The sequence below is a fragment of the Plectropomus leopardus genome, chromosome 9 (assembly GCF_008729295.1).
Source record: "Plectropomus leopardus isolate mb chromosome 9, YSFRI_Pleo_2.0, whole genome shotgun sequence".
Classification (NCBI taxonomy): Eukaryota; Metazoa; Chordata; class Actinopteri; order Perciformes; family Serranidae; genus Plectropomus; species Plectropomus leopardus.
In genome coordinates this window covers 9370263-9387796 of record NC_056471.1, presented here as the reverse complement: position 1 = coordinate 9387796, position 17534 = coordinate 9370263, and the positions used below count along the sequence as shown (strand labels likewise).

General features: G+C 42.1%; 1 protein-coding gene across 1 annotated transcript in view; it reads left to right on the top strand.

Annotated features, from left to right (window-relative positions):
* The window catches only part of tenm1 (teneurin transmembrane protein 1), a 219912-nt gene that overhangs the window by 196518 nt on the left and 5860 nt on the right, over window positions 1-17534 (top strand). Inside the window, 11 exon segments of the mRNA XM_042493760.1 lie at window positions 1838-1925; window positions 3565-3761; window positions 5532-5845; window positions 6423-6595; window positions 8219-8463; window positions 9254-9547; window positions 10821-11065; window positions 11788-11930; window positions 13702-13913; window positions 14626-14927; window positions 16673-17379. Of these exon segments, the coding sequence (XP_042349694.1) occupies window positions 1838-1925; window positions 3565-3761; window positions 5532-5845; window positions 6423-6595; window positions 8219-8463; window positions 9254-9547; window positions 10821-11065; window positions 11788-11930; window positions 13702-13913; window positions 14626-14927; window positions 16673-17379 (2920 nt within the window).

Genomic DNA, 17534 nt, shown 5'->3' with positions numbered 1-17534 from the left:
CATATTTTTTGGCCGGTTAGGATTTGATTTTCTTCTCTGAGGTGCTTGATAAATGATTAAGATTGTCAAATTTAAAGGAATAATCCAACATTTTGGCAAATAGGGTTATTCGCTAATGCTGAGTGTTAGATGAGAGTATTGATACCACTCTAATGTCGGTTCCTTAAATATGAGGCTACTTCAGCAGCAGTTAGTTACTTTAGCTTTGCAGCTCTCTAGCTTCCACGTTTCCTTCTGGTGTATGCGGCCCACTAAATGTGTACAGTAGTTTTCCCTTCAGGCCCTGATTGGAGGTTCCACTCTGCTCATAGACTTAACACTGTGATAAAGTCACAAATTTTTAAATTGCTGTTCTTAGCTGGAGGAAAGTTCGACAAATGTAAATCCACCAGCTGTTTTTCGAGCCCTTAGATGAAGCCACGCCCCTTCTGTTGACAAAAGCGGGCAACCAGACATCAAAGCCCGATGATTGGCTGCCAGCCTACTGCTAAACAGCAGCATTGAAAAAACTGCTGCTAGCTATCTAGCCCAGTTTGCCTTTCCTGCAAGGTGTTAGGTGGGCAGTCCAGCCCATATAGCAGCTACTGAAGCTTAGAAAATAGCGATATTGGTATTAAAGATAAGCTTTTTCGATTTTCCCCAATCTGTGCGTCATAGCAACGTGGACACTGTGTGTAGGCAAAAGTCCGGGATGTGAGTGGGTAGTTCTGGGGCCCTCGCTGCAGAGATTTAAAAAACATTCATCTGCACACACTGTACACACTGCGCTGACAGAGTTGGTTGAAAATCTCTAAAGTTTCTTTTTAATGGCCGTATCAACTCAAATTAAGCCAGTGACTGTTAGTGAAGACAGATAAACACAGGGGAGATACACACATGTAAACAAGACATTAAGCATAAAGGAGGTAGAGGGGCGATGAAACCCAACGTCCTGCCTCTTAGGAGAGTGATGAGAGGGTATGGAGTTTTTCAGTGGTTTTTTTGCAAGGGTAGTATTCAAAGCTACTGATGAACTCAAGCTGTGCCGTTTCACAGTGCGCCCAGCTGACAGCCAATCATTGGGCTTTGATGTCTGGCAGCCAGACTTAACCATGCGTAAGTGGGCGTGGTTTCATCCAAAGTAGGCTGGAAAAACGATAGACACAGTCTGGGTCTGCCTACCAGCGCTTTTAAAGTTCTCTAATTAACAAGTTACATGTTGTTGTTATGTTGTGTTTCTTTTTGTGGGTATTAAAAAAACAAGATATAATGTGTTAATTACTGAGCTTCGGAGGTACTTCACAGACCTGAGAGTGGTATTCTTATCTAACTCTCCATGAGAAAGCAAATCATTTTGCATGCTCTCCTTGGACCAGTTAAGAAGCATCACCCCATCAAAATCAAACTGTTGGTGAAGCAGTTTTCAGCCTCATTTATAGCTCTCTCCACCAGGACAACCAGTTTAATTTGTTCAGAGAGCTGGATTTCAAGTTGCAAAGATTCATCAATCTGTCAACAAAACCCCATTTAGGCCAAAGAGGGAACCTCCTCAAACACCGAAGACACATAAACTCTTTTGTTTTTCCTTAAATTAAAAAAGGCATCTGAGACATCATCTTTGGTTAAAGTGCCAGCAGACAAACGTTGTTGTCATTTTCCTCTCCATCAGTCTGTATTTCCAGCTCAGGTTTTTTTTTTTTTTAATGAAACGCCAATCGTTATCTTGTTTGTCAGAGAAATTAAACATAACAAAAGCTGTTATGAACATGAACATTGTCTTCTCTTGAACAACAATCACCCACAATGTGTGACGTGTTTTTGTTTTTTTTGTTTTTTTTTGTTTGTTTGTTTTCCACAGGTGTCAACCAATGGGGAAATATCTGTTATCTCTGGAGCACCCACAGACTGTGACTGTAAGATAGACCCCAACTGTGATTGCTTCTCTGGTAGGTCATCTCACACATACACACACACACACACACACATGCGCTATGTGAGAGTATTAGATTATGTCTAATAGGATTACAGTACTATAAACAACTGGTAACTGCACTTAAAACTCTTATCAGATAATGTCATACTTGGCCTGGTTCAGGCATGGAGGGAGGGAAACAAAACAAGAAAAGCTTTGACATAACTTAAATGAATTGAAATAGTCAGTGTGTCTTGATATCAACTGATTACATCTCGCTTGCTGTGTGTCCCTGCTGGCCAATAGTTTCATCAGCAGAGCCCGAGAGGAACTTTTTCTCTATTTATTGTCTCCTCCATGTTTTCCACTCTACCTGAATGTGTCTCAATTATTTATTTCAGATGGAGTTTTAATATCTGAGAAGGGCTGTTTTGGTTCTCCTTGAAAAATAAGAAAAAATTATGATAATGTTGTTTGTGTAAATGATGACAATATACAGATATATCTGTTATGTTATGTCACAGTGTGAAAGTAAGTGGATGTAATTTGACTTTGTGAATATTAGGTATACAGGGAAAGTGTGTGTGTGTGTGTGTGTGTGTGTGTGTGGGTGGGTGGGTGGATTTGTATTCATGGGGAGGCTTCTTCTTCTCAAAACCTCCAGCTAAATTTCAGTAGGAACCAGCTTGAGAGAAACCTTTCAAATCCATTCAAATTACAGCTGGTGAAAGAAAAAGCCCTCGCCTAGCCGCTGAAGGTTTGTAACTGGTTGGTGTATCATGGAAGGGGCACCTGAAACGTAATAAAGGAAAAGAAGGAAAGGACCAAACAAATAAGCCTATGTTCTTTTGACAGTTAGGCCGCACTTTCATTGTAAGTGTCAGAGGATGTGATTTTATCATTTAATTCTGCTCATAAAAATAAGTCTCTTTTCTATTCAAAATGGAGGGAAGTGTCTCTCCCATGCCACAAGCCAATGGGTTGTAACCATCCCTATTTCTTGGGTTGTACTTTGCATATTTTCAATCATGTCTTGCTGTTAACAGATGATTACTCTCTTCAGAGGCTTTCCGTTTCCATCCCTTCACCGAAGACAGTCACACAGTGTCTTTGAACATGCGCGCATATGTGAGCACACAGCCGCACATGCAAACAGACATGAACACACGCTCACAAACACACACACACACACACACACACACACACACACACACACACACACACACAATGTGCGTGCTGTCAAGAGATAAACTGCCACCCTGCTGCCTGCATAGACCCATCAGAGGCCCTAGGCCTACTGCTGACAGCATCTAAAGGGCCTCACCCGGCTGTTATCCAACTGTGCTACCAAAGACATCTGAATGCATTCAGTCACCCACTACCAGCGTCTGATAAGGCTGAGGTCACTATCAAGGTGGTCATATCAACTCCATTGGGAAGCTACGGCATCCCAACAAGTCCAAGTCCTGAGCCAAACTGATAAACGCTTAAGCGGCCCCATGGGATCTTCATATTTTGCAGAGCTTGTGTGTGCCAGTTGTGACTTCTCCCTTTTTTAAAAAATAAATTGTACTGCTCAGTGTGTTCATAGCTGCGGGTGCCTTTGCTAGTGCTATTTTGTCGATAAAGAGTTTGTACTCATCTAAATTATGTATTTTTGTTTCTCTTATCAGGAGATGGAGGTTATGCCCGTGATGCCCGTCTCAAAGCCCCCTCCTCTCTAGCCGTGGCCCCTAACGGCACCCTGTATATTGCTGATCTGGGCAACATACGGATCAGAGCTGTAAGCCCCAACCAGCCTCAGCCCAGCCCAGTCGGACTGGTGGAGATCAGCTCCCCACTGGACCAGGAGCTCTATCTCTTCAGCCAGGTACACAATGCTTAAGCTTTGTGTATTTGCATGTAAAAATGTATAAGTACTTGAGTGCTATATCTCAGTACAGATCAGAGTAAGGGTAAGACTTTTGTATCAACTCTATTATAACTCTATATGAACACTATTCATGAATTTTATTGAGTTGTTTTATTTTTTCTGTTCCCAAGTTCAAATATGGCCAAGCATAGCTCAAGTGTTTATTAAGATTATATATAATTCAATTAAAAAAAGCTTGTTCTGACTTAAAAGTTAGTTCTTTCTGAATATAGAGTGAGTAACTGCCTCGTGTAATGCTAACTGTTAATGTTAGTTGGCTAACATGACTTGTAATTTGGAGCATGGTAAACATAGCGGAGACCAGGAATTATTTTAAATTACAATTTGCAAAAATTATTATAACATACAGTACCTCAAATTACATTACATAGAATGAGCTATCTACATCAGCTAGGTTAGCATCATCAGATATTTCTCTCTCAATCTGATCTATACTAAGAAAACTGACTGAAAAAATGGATTTCTCGATATATGTATGTATAAATAAGATTTTTAAAAAAACAAAAGATTAGCGTTTAGTTGTATGTATTTTTGCCCCACAAAAATTGTTGGGTTTTTTTTTAATTTATGCTACATCTTGTGATGCTGTAATGATTTCCTAAATGCTTTTGAAGTCTTTACTTGATAAGATATGCATTGTGTTGTGATGGTGCAACATAGTTTCGTAAATCACTTTTGTAGTTTGAACATTTGTACTTTTGTAGTTCTAGTTTGAAACTATAGCTAGCAGTACTGAGAACTTGGAAAGGACTTTACACTTCAAGGTTCAGGGGTCTTTTATGTGGTTTTTAAAATAATACCTGGGCTGGTACCCCGAAACATTTCAGAACTTCTCTGCCCCTACCCCAAGTCTGTCCTCAGAATAATTGTTATGAAGTGTTTCATGATCAAAGCTTGTTGTTAAGGGGGACCGTTTTCACTTCGTGAGTCTGTGTGTGTGTGTGTGTGTGTGTGTGTATAATCATGGCAAAATATATGTGTTATAAAATAACACAGAAGCCGTTTTGAGTGTTTGGACAGTTATTTCATATGTCTGTCTGTAGCAGATTTTGTCAACAGGAAAGCATCACAACTATGTAAGATAAGGTCACAAAACTTGACAGGTGTGTGGACATGATCAATGCTGCATTAAAATGAAATCCATGAGCCCATTTTTACAACATAGGAAGTTATGTACACAAGGTCATAAACTCAGAGCTCTTCGAAAATGTTTACTTACAAGATCGTGAATACCACAAGCAGGTGATATTTATATGGACTCTTCTCTTGAACACGATAAACACAACCCAAGTTGGATGTGGTAAGATGGGTGTAGTAAGAGGGCCTAAAGTAGTTGGGTAGGAAGTCGGAAAGTGGCCATTGGCCTCCCAAAGATGGGTGTGATCTGAGAAAGGGGGCTAACAGTAAGGAAGGGACCACTGGCCACCCCATTTTACACCCCTGGCCCACATTCATTTTGAGTTAGGGATTAGTTATTTTGCTTTATTATGGCTGGAGTGATCCCATTGCAAGATGATCTCTTGTTTTTGATTTACTTGCTATTGTTGTGCTGTTCACCTTAACTTGTACAGCGTGCACTTTGGTTGACTCCAGTTGTTCAAAATGTGTTATATAAATAAACTTGACTTGACACTCAAACTTATGGATTTACAAACAGCAGGTGCCACCCAAATCTGACAGCTGTCTCTCTCTTCTTCTCCACAACAGAATGGCTCCCACATGTACACCAAACACCTGATCACCGGTCACTACCTGTACAACTTCTCTTATGGCACGGACGGCCAGCTGTCAGGACTGACGAGTCGCGATGGCCACGGGCTGCAGGTGAGGAGGGATGCTCACGGAGTGCCTCTTTGGCTTGCACTACCTGGCGGACAGGTGTACTGGCTGTCTCTTAGCAACAGTGGAACACTCAGGAAGGTGTCAGCCCAAGGCCATGACATCGCCCACATCACTTACCATGGCAACACAGGTCTCCTAGCAACCAAGAGTGATGAGAACAGTTGGACCACTGTTTATGAGTAAGTTTCTTTTTTTTTCTCTCTGTTCATTGTGTTCTCTTTTTTTTCTCTGTCTTTCTCCTTTTCTCTTTTTCTTTTATTCATGGTTGCTTGTCACTGAATGCATGTCTGGACCTTGGATGCATGTATGTGCATGTGTGTTAATGTGAGACAGCTTATGTTTGTGGTGTGAAATGTGAGTGCCATCTTGTGGTTTTCCATCACTGTAGAAAGCTGAAGAGACTTCTTTTTTTCAGTTTCGACTTTGCTTAAGTGGCTGATTAGCTGAAGGACGTCTCTGCAACACTTTGATCACACACGTTTGGTATCACATGTAGTGCACACACAACAACACATCCGTCTGAATTATTCACCACTGCCGACCGAATCTCTGTCTCAAATCCTACAGCTGGATAATTACACATATAAATCATAGCTGACACTTACTTTGTGCCAGTATTTGTGTATGACTGGAGGAAAGTATGCATCTATGTGTTTACACACTCTTGTGTGCGTACAGCAATGTTTATTTGTCCAAGTGCGACAGCTATCTGTGTGTTTGTGATGTATATCATTGTCTTTGTGTTTATTCTCCAAGGTACAACAGCGAGGGCCGCGTGACCAACATCACACTCCCCACAGGTGAGGTGAGCGGCTTCCATGGCAACCTCGAACGCTGGTCTCGGGTCGAGGTGGAGGCATCCAACCGTGAGAACTTTGTCACCAGCACCAACCTGTCTGCTAGTGACACGATCTACACATTCAGACAAGGTACATCATCACAGCTTGTGGCCACATGTTTCATTTTTTCTCCTTATAAGTCAGTAGGAATGTTGGTAATCTGTTGGAAGACGAAATGAGTTTACACAGAACCAAATATGGTGGCACAAATGTCCCTGTGTATTCACTGGTTGACACAAAGTAAAGATTATAGCTTTACTACAATGCATCACCTCCGTCTAGTTAACCACAAACCTATCAAAAAGCCGTTTATGACTCATGTGGGGGGGATTAAACTGTAGACAACATACACAGATATATAAGGACGGCTAAGGGCATAGTGATGTTTAAAAATTTATGACTGGCAAACTGCAGTAACATAGCTATTGTTCTGGTCAGGTCAGACACAGTGACCTGCGTTTTTTATTTTCCTTCTTCATCAGCTGCACTGGATGCGTGCGTGTGAAATTCACAGCTTTGAAAAAAGGATTTATTCCTTTCTATAAATAATTCACATATAGATCTCGTGTGACCTCTTTACATAAACACACTAATGGGCAAAAAAAAAAAAACATTTTATTTTTGTATTTACAAAAAAAAGAGGCAGATTCGACTGACTTGTGAAACGCCTTAACGACCACAGGAAAAAAATGGAAGAGAGGGCAGAGATGAGAAGAGGAGAAAATGAGAGTGGAGTGGAGAAGCTGCTCATGGGAGCAGTTTCCTCTCATGTCATCCCTTTAATTGCTTTCTAGCAGTTGTCACAATGACAGGACTGCAGGGAGAGAAAAGCTTCTCCAACACACGCAAATACAGTTGCACGCACGCAGGCATGTGTGCAGCGCTACAGTATGACAGAGTTGCCAGGAAAGACTTGGAATGACCTGCTATTTTGGACTGCCCCCCTTTACTTCCACCACCAACAAACTCACTGTCTCTTCCTGCCTCTGAGCCAACAATAACCATATGTACAGAGAGAGGTTTTATAGTAGTGCAGGGACTGGAAGTTAGTATCCAGTTTATTAGCCGCATTAAAATTTATGGTTAAAATATAGTTTTATGGTTATTTTTGCCATTTTTTTCATTAATTGTATTTTAGAAATGGTAAAGGCATGAGACCAAGTGATACTGGCATGTGTAAATTCTGTATTAAATCATACTCAGAGCACTATAGAAATGAAAGTAGCGTTTCTGAGAACCTTTTGCAAATGTGTGAAAATTTGTCAAGGCCAAGCAGCCCTCCTTCACTCCCCCTTTTCTCTCATTCTTTCTTTGTCTCTTTCTCTGTTTATGCTATCTCTCTCACTATCTATCTGTCTACTTCTCTTTCTCCTGCTCTCTTGAATAGCTTACATTTTTCTAAAGATACAATAGCAGATAGAGCACAGCACTAATGTTGCAGGGAAAATTCTTAAAACCACTCAAATTTTGGTAATTAATTCAAACAAAGCATGCATACAAAAAGCCAGACTTGTATTCATTGCATTCATGTAGTGTGCTGCCGTATCGCTCTCATTGATTTTTCTCAAGACCGTTTTTTCAGAGACAGCGGCTCATGTCTTTCACACGTTTTCTTTTTTTCTGTTGCTGCACATTCGCGTCCTTGTGTACTTGTGTGGTTTTTTTGCCCTTGCCTTGTTTGTGTGCCTGTGACATATGTTGATCGACCCCCAGACCATGCTCAGAGTTCATACAGAGTCAGCGCTGATGGGTCGTTCCTTGTGACGCTGGCAAGTGGGATGGAGCTGTCACTCATCACGGAGCCCCTCCTCCCCGGAGGCGTCGGGGGAGGAGTCAGTCCCACAGCCAGCCGCTGCAACATCAGCCTGCCTGGAGACCACGCTCCCAGCCTAATAGAGTGGAGGCAGAGGAAGGAGCAAAGCAAGACTAACTACAGCACTTATGAACGCAGGCTCAGGGTAAAACACTAAATCACCAAATTATTCTTCTAACTCTGACAGTAGAGAAAATCCAGTCCTCTGAATTCATCAATACATAATGACTGTGTGCATTAATATGCTGTGATAACCAGTGAACATCTCAACAGCAGCCAAATATCATGGAAACCTGTGCGAAACAGTCAAATGACATCACACGTCTTAGAACTGCGCTGAGTTAACCACAAGTTGTGCAATCTGACCTTTACTCACTCCCATCAGAAATTACAAAGAAATGTCACTTCTAAGTGCAATTGATTCAGTGGATGTTACGTTTGTTTTGTGCCAAGCTCACACCGTGCCGCAGCTTGTTGTTACACAACATGTTAGATGTTTTGAGTGATTAATGACGTCACTGAGAGCAAGCTGATAGGTCAAGTGACTCGGAACCCGTTAGCTGTACTTTCCACAAATCACACGCCGACTACAACTCCTCTTCTTTTTTTCCCTGGCACAGAAAGTACACCACACAAACAGAATATTTCATAAGGACATTTTATCTGATGCGTACTAATTAATTAGCAGTCCCCAGGCCTCAGTTCTTCACTTGTTCACAAGGCAATTTATTGTTATTATGCAGGTCCAGTTTGTTCTAAATGTCACAATTAATTTATCTAAACTAATGAAATCTCTGCTTGTCTCGGGCATGCCACTTATTTATATTTGCATGTCTGTGGTCTTTTTTAGAATTGATGATGATTATAAAGCAGTAAAATGAGAAAGTTACATTTTGTTCTCCCTCTTAGTGACATTTTACTGATTTTCTTTTCAGGCGCACAACAGGAACCTGCTGTCTATAGACTTTGATCAGAGCACCAGAGTAGGGAAAATCTACGATGACCACAGGAAGTTTACCCTCCACATCCAGTACGACTCACTGGGGCGGCCTGTGGTCTGGTCCCCCAGTAGCAAATATACCGAAGTAAACATCAGCTACTCTGGTGGAGGACTGCTGTCTGCCATTCACCGTGGAGACTGGTCTGAACGGCTGGAGTACGAGAACGACAGGGTGGTGTCAAGAGCCTGGGTCAACGGCAAGATTTGGAGCTACACATACGCAGACAAAGTAAGAGCTGCACGTATACAACACATGTTCACAGCAGTGGTGTGATCGACAGTTTCTGACTGTTTCATGCTGAGATTTGTTTGATGGCTTCACCCCTGTAGGTTTTTTTGTATTTGCTCTTTGCAGAAATCATACACATCTGCTCTTCCTTTGCTCTCTGCTTCAAGGTTATTGCAGCTGAAACCAAAACTAACACTTAAAGTACAAAAAAAATCCTTCTGTTGTGTTGTGTGAAATGAAAGTAACAAATTCCATTTTTTACAGCGCTATACTATCAACCATCTTTTAATGTTTATTTTCCTCCCTTCAAGGTAGCCATTGAGTTCTGTTCATTTTTCTAACCTATGGAAATCATTTGCAGACTGCCGATTATGTCAAGAGTTCAGTTATTGTGCAGACGTTTTTCAAAGCCATCTGCACTTATAGCTGCATGACTACACAACAGAACCATAGCTTTGAGAGCTGTAAAAGCAGACAAGATGTTCATTGTGATGAATTACATAACTCAAGCAAGTTTCAAGGCTCTCTAACTTGATTTGAGTGGTTAAAGGAAAAGATACCAGTAGTTTCCTGAAAGTGGGTTTTACAGAAAACACTCACCATGCCCTGAAAAATGGTTAGGTATAATGTGTAATTTTTTTAGAAAAGGGAATAAAACATGCAAAGTGGTATGTTCCTTCAAGTATCTGACAACACTGAAAGCTACCAGAAGCTATAATTTCCGTTCTTGAAATTAATTGAAATATTTAATGAAATGATACTCAGGCTGAAATCTATTTTATGCCAGCTTTTGGTCGAAGACAAAATTAGAGAATAAATGAGCTTATATTACAGAACCATCTTGAAATTAATAATACCTACATTTATTATTAATACTTTAATATTATACCTCACAGTTAAACAGAAAAGTAATTTTATACAACATTGTTTTACTGTTGTTCAAACTGTTCAAATATCTACAGGACTGCAGGCACAGATTTTGAAAGCTCGCCTGAAAAGTTAAACAATAAACAAAATAGCTGAAAACCCAGTTATAGTGATTTTTCCCCTTTTTGTTCAGTTTTAGAATTTAATGGCCTTCAGAGACTACCTGAAAAATGAATGGTCCTTAAGGTAAATCCAAGGTTGTGCAGAAGTGCAGACATTTTCACCAAATGACATTGAAATAAAAAAACAAAACAAAAAAACTGTACCAGACAGATAGAAAAGGCTCATCACACCATCAAAGCTACAATATTATAACTCAGCTGTGTATACGTCTGTGTTCTTGCAGTCCATTATGCTGCTCCTGCATAGCCAGCGGCGCTACGTCTTTGAGTACGACCAAACGGACCGTCTGGTTGCCGTGACGATGCCCAGCATGGTGAAACACACCCTGCAGTCGCTCCTGTCCGTTGGCTACTACAGGAACATATACACTCCTCCTGACAGCCAGTCCTCCTTCATGCAGGACTACACCCTGGATGGGAGGCTGCTGAGGACTCAGTACTTGGGAACAGGACGCAGTGTCATCTACAGGTGCGACACAGACTACAAAAACGTCACTGGCTGCTGGTTTTATCGGTTAATTTGAGGAGGCAGCGCAGTGTGGGGGAGCCGGTTTGATTTTGATGAAACTTTGAGGCATTATGCATCTTGGCACTATAGTCAGCCATATAAAAAACACAGCACTGATTGGCTTGATGAAGGTGCTATAATTAAAGGCTAATTTCAGAAATTTAAAAGCCCTATTAAAGTCGAGCTGACACAAAACGTGCCACACACCCAGCTGTCCTTACAAATGACTCTGATTGGACTAATGGGGAGACTGATTAAAGGTCACATTTTTTATCATCACACTATGTCAGACACCACCGATCGGATCTTGATGAAAGTTGGAGGACTGTTTCGGGCAGGGTTCTGGCATTTAACATTTTTAATACTCATTGGCTCGATGGGGACAGTATAATGAACGGCCCCATTTTCGAGATTTGAAAGGCCATAACTGCCACAGCAGCCGGTTTGATTTTGATGAAATGTTGAAGGATGATGCAACTTGTTCCTTAATAGTCCCAAGGGATTTTTGTATTATTCATTAAGGTGTATAGCATGCTTACTTATTTTGAAGTTCAAATATTTAACTTTACATTTTTGAAAAAAATAAATAATGCTTTTTTTCTACACTTACGACATAATTCAGTAATGTATCATCTCATATAAAAATTGTTCCCTTTTTTATTTTACTCTTTTTTTTTTTCAAGGTATACCCCAGCAGCACGGCTCTCGGAGGTGGTTTATGACTCCACCCTGGTGACCTTCACTTATGACGAGGCCTCTGGCACTGTCAAGACCATTCATCTCACCCATAATGGCTTCATAAGCTCCATACGCTACAGACAGACAGGTAGGTATACACATGCTCTCTCTGCACACACACGCCAAAGGGGCCGACGGCCACAAATTTAAAATATTTACAATGTGCAATGAGTCATCTTTAAATGGATAATTTAGAAGGATTTTCTGAGCATAAAACTGTCATAAGAGCGCAACTCAGAGCATCTGTACTGTGATGAGACGATCGCGCCTCTCAAGCCAGATTTGTTGGGAGGTATCAAACTCAGTTGTCTGGCTTTGAGTCAGCAGTGGTGCTATTTCATCTGAAACTGACACAGCCACAGTTAGAAGTCTGAATAGGGCCGAGCCTGTTCGAGTGAAGAGACTGTGGTCTACCACAGCTGTAAATACGAGACCACCCCCTGGGCTCCGAGCTGCGCTATCTCTTCCCCACCTCCGCAAAAAGGCTGCCTGATCAAAGTAAACAAGCAAATGTATGAATATGAAGCTAGTATGTGGTGGGCTGAGTGTGGATATACTGCATGTGCGTTGCCTGCATGTGAACATCGCTCATGTTTGCACTCACACGTGTGCACGGGGCAAAAAATCACGAAATCTCACCAGAGGCCATCAATTATAACCCTAATAACCTGACGATTGTTTCACTTCTGATTTAAAAAATTGGCTCGAAAGACATTGCACTTCATAAATTGCGGTATTACCCAGTAATGGCATTGCCATCAATGGGCCCCTTTAGCTGTGGCAGCAGATATGTTCGGAGGAACCTTCATTGTTAATACAGTTCACCAATTCCCCCAAGTTACAGAGTCTTTCCAGGGTCGTTGGGAGCGCTCTCATCTCTGCCGCTGGTTCACTTAACATGGCTTTGTGATTGGCTCACCATGATCAGGTGTCACTAATCTGTGCAGCACAGCTGTGTGTGTATGTGTGTGTGTGTTTATCGCTTTGCCCTCACTGTGAATAGACTCTCACCTTCCTTTAACTGATCTCATTTCAGCAGAACAAACGGAGCTTTGGAGAGAGGAGAGATAGTGGTAATTGTCCCTTGAGAGGAGACAAGGAAGAGTAAGGGACCAGAAAGAAAAAAAGTAGAGACAGGGATATAGAGAGGTAGGCGAGGGAGAAAAGGAACAGAAAAGGAGAAGGAAAGATGACAGCTCGGGGAAGTGACAGCTAGAGAAGCGAGACGAACAGACTGCAAGTTCCCCAGGGCTGTAGAAAAGCCTCCACCTCACTCTCAGTGCCTCTGCCATTTCCCCATTAGCGTAGGTTTAGAATCAACATTCCACAGAAAATAAAAATAGAAAATGTAATGCTGATCCAGCTCTCTACAGTCTCCAAAGCTAGACACTTAGTCATTTTAACTGCAATCAGAGTCATCTCAAATAGCACCATAATGGTGTTTCATTAGCAGGCCTTTTTCCAAATGGAGGATGAGCTGTAGTAGCTAGAAGCAGAGGTGATGAATGGTGTTGTTAAAGTTGATGTTCTGACATTAAGGAGCACATTGGCCCATCATGGCTATTGTCTTTAGATTTCATTATCTCTCCATATTAAAGGTCACCACTGGAAATGCCATAGAGGTGTGGGGATAGTTAAGATTGAATGGATTGCACTGCGTGTGTCTGTGTTAATGATGTTGAATTAGTCCTTGATTTGAATTAATTAGGCAGGCTTGTACGGGTGGTGTGATGGCCAACTGTGAGGGCCGTGTGTGCAAATGCAAGTGTGGTGTGTGTTATAGTTCATGTACATGTTAATGCTTGTCTGTGAAACTTAAATATCAGGGAGTTACTCACATTCCTGGTTCCTCTGTGTAGGTCCCCTGACAAGTCGGCAAATCTTCCGCTTTAGCGAAGAGGGTTTGGTCAACGCAAGGTTTGACTACAGCTACAACAACTTCAGGGTGACAAGTATGCAGGCAGTCATCAACGAGACCCCTCTCCCCATTGATCTGTACCGTTATGTGGACGTGTCAGGACGGGTCGAGCAGTTTGGGAAGTTTAGCGTCATCTTTTATGACCTCAACCAGGTAGGCACAATACTGTCAACTAAAGTATAACACACATAAATGGTGTTACATTTTTTTAAGTTTTGCATCAAGTTGTGTTCTTTATGTTGTCTTGAAGCTGCACTAATCAATAGTTTCGCTTTGACAATGGCTCAATATGTGATGTAAAAGCAGTCATTCATAGTAAGAAACCCACTCCGACTCTGCAGTTCCCCTCAGCTTTATAAAGCGATTGAGCATCTCTCGGCTCATTGTTTTAGTTTTATGGCACGCAACTTTAATGTTGTGGTTCACTCTCACAGCTCTCATCAACATCCCCAAGGCTGATAAACCCACTAAACCTGAGCTAACCAGCACTAAACTGCTGACAGATAAAGTTAGCTAACCAGCTGGTCAGAAAAGTGGAGCAATTAGCAGCTAAAGAACCAAATATTTCCCTCAGGAGTTGATGGAGACCAATACAGAGAAAAGGAGAGTGAATAATGAACTTACCTTTGTCAAGTGCCTCAAAACATTATGATTATTACTCACTCCATGTCTGCTGGGTATGGAAATTGGCAACTGTTTGCTAACATCATAATGCCTTTCTAAGGTGATAATACAATATGTTAATGTAGTATTTGTATGTTGGCCAAAAAACATTTTAACACTGCTTTTAAACAAGATGTAATGCTGCATGAAGCACCTCAGCTTACATACATTTGGCTAACACATCTTAACTGCGGCTGTCTAGGTGATCACCACCCATCTTATGAAACACACCAAAGTATTCAACTCCTACGGCCAGGTGGTAGAGGTTCAGTATGAGATCCTAAAATCCATCGCCTACTGGATGACCATCCAGTATGACTCAGCAGGGCGCACAACCACCTGTGACATCAGGGTTGGCGTTGACAACAATGTGACACGCTACACTTATGAGTACGATGCAGACAGCCAGCTGCAAAGTGCCTCGGTTAATGAGCGGCCTCAGTGGCGCTACAGCTACGACCTCAACGGGAACATTAACCTGCTCAGCCATGGAACCAGTGCCAGGTAAGTCAGTACCCATAGCAATTTTACAGAATGAATGTGTCAGTACTATGTTGAAACAAGTGTATTGCATGTGTTATTATTCTATTTTCAGCCTTTCTAGCAAAATGGCTTCAGGGTGGCAGTGTCAGGCTGCCATGCCATTGAACCAACTGCTCAAAATTGTGAAGTCCCAAAAGCCTGAAAAATACACTACACACTCTCCCAAAAAGAAAGCACATGGCTAATTATTATGCAGAATGATGTCATCAGACCTCCCCACTATTACCTGACCTACTCTACCTCTGATTGGTTTACCCTGATTATCTTACCCCAGCCCTAACTAATCCTAATTCCACATGCCTAAACCTAACCAATCCCAAAAAAACAAGGGCAACAAGTGAGAGGCAGTGTAAGGCAGGTCGAGCCTTCACCATTTTTAAAAGGGCCGTTGATTTCATTCTGCGTAGTAACTAGCACATTAATGTGCTTCTTTTTGCAAGGGTAGCGTCTCAGAGAAACCACCCTACAGAGCAATGCACATTTGTTTGGGGGTACTGACTGTCAGACAAAATCAGCCAAAGGGGACTATTGGGGTTTTGGAATAATCAGAACAATGTGCAGTCCTGGCTTCTATGGGTCCCCTTTTGTGTAGACCAATTGATCTCAACAGCTGCTGGGTTGATTGCCGTGAAATTTTTACAGACATTCATGGTCACCAGATGACCACCTCTAGTGGCCTCGGGGATCCGAAAAAATGCTAATTAGCAAATATTATAATGGTGCTAACAAGAAATATTATTATGTTACACTAAGATGATGAACAAGGTAAACATTGTTTAGTACCTGCCAATGAGCAACATATTAGCATTGTCATTGTGAGCATGTTAGCACTCTGACATTGCTTAAAGTACAGCCCTGCCTAAGTGTAGCCAAAGATGCTTTATAATGAAAATGAAACATTGCAAGCTGTGCCAGTGGTATAAAAGGGTGTACCCCTCTGGTCTCCTAAGGCACTGTCATGCATTGCTCAGACAGAGACAGGCCTCAAACACAGTTCATTTTCCCCTGATTTCTGTCCAAAAAATGCAATTTTAGTGTCAGATTGTTTGTTTGATATGTGACTTGTGAAAAACAGATCCAGTATTTACTATAGTGACTGTTGGGAAAGAATGAATCATAATCTGTGCTCACGTTCACTTCTCCCATAGAGAACTCCAGTGGTGAGTCTTAAAATCAGTTAGCATTTCAGCACCTCATCCTTCATCTCAAAGTCAGTGGGTTTTTTGAATCATTCTTTGGTTAGAAGCCTGAAATAAGGTCTGTGGTTAACACAAGCTGAAGAGACTTTGACGTTTTCCTTTTACATCATAAAATATGTCAGTAAATATCCCACTCGCAAACTTAGAAGCTGTTACAAGTCTTTAAAAGGGTGGTTGCTAACAAGTAGCTAAATGAGACCACAAAATGTTTTCACACTGAACTGCATCACACATGGCTTCACAGCTTCATAGCAGTTGCGACACAACTGTAGTGTAGTGCGTTTATATACAACGTTAACTTTTTACTTCTGGCAATTATATTTAGGCTTCAAAAATCCTCAAAGTGGTTCTAATTTGTGAAGATTATATTACTGAGCCTCTCATTTATAAACTACCATTGGTACAGCCTCAGACTTTGTTGACTTTTTAACACAGTCTTTTGAGTTCACAGCAGTATTAGTTAATTAATGCTGTTAATGAAAAATGCCTTTTTTGGTTTGATGCCAGACTGACACCACTGCGGTACGACCAGAGAGACCGCATCACACACCTCGGTGAGTTACAGTACAGTGTGGATGACGACGGCTTCCTCCGCCAGCGAGCCAATGACCTGTTCGACTACAACTCCAATGGTCTGCTGACCCGTGTCTTCAACCGAGTGACTGAGCGCACCGTGTGGTATCGCTACGACGGGCTGGGTCGGCGCGTAGCCACCAAGAGCAGCCAGGGCGAGCAGCTGCAGTTCTTTTATGCTGATCTGTCACACCCCACCCGGGTCAGCCACTTGTACAACCACAGCAGCAATCTGATCACGTCGCTGTACTACGACCTGCAGGGCCATCTCATCGCCATGGAGCTGAGCAGCGGGGAGGAGTACTATGTCGCTTGCGACAGCGTGGGGAGTCCGAGAGCAGTTTTCTCTAGCAAGGGGCGACTGGTCAAAGAGATCCTCTACACCCCTTACGGTGAGGTCTACCAGGACACCAATCCTGACTTCCAGCTTGTCATCGGCTTCCATGGGGGCTTGTACGATCCTCTCACACGGCTGGTCCACTTGGGCAGGCGGGATTATGACACGCTAGCTGGTCGATGGACATCGCCAAATCACGAACTGTGGGGGGAGCTGAGCAAGGAGCCCAAGCCATTCAACGTGTATGCGTTCAAGAATAACTGCCCAGTGGGTAAAGTGGAGGAGGTGACAGAGTTTACTACTGGTGAGCTTCACACACACACATGCACGCACGCACGCACACACGCGCGCTCACACACACACACACACACACACACACACAGACACATCATCCACTCTGCAGCGCAACACTGAATCAGTGACTCACATGAGCTGCCACATTACAGCTCTCACACAGAC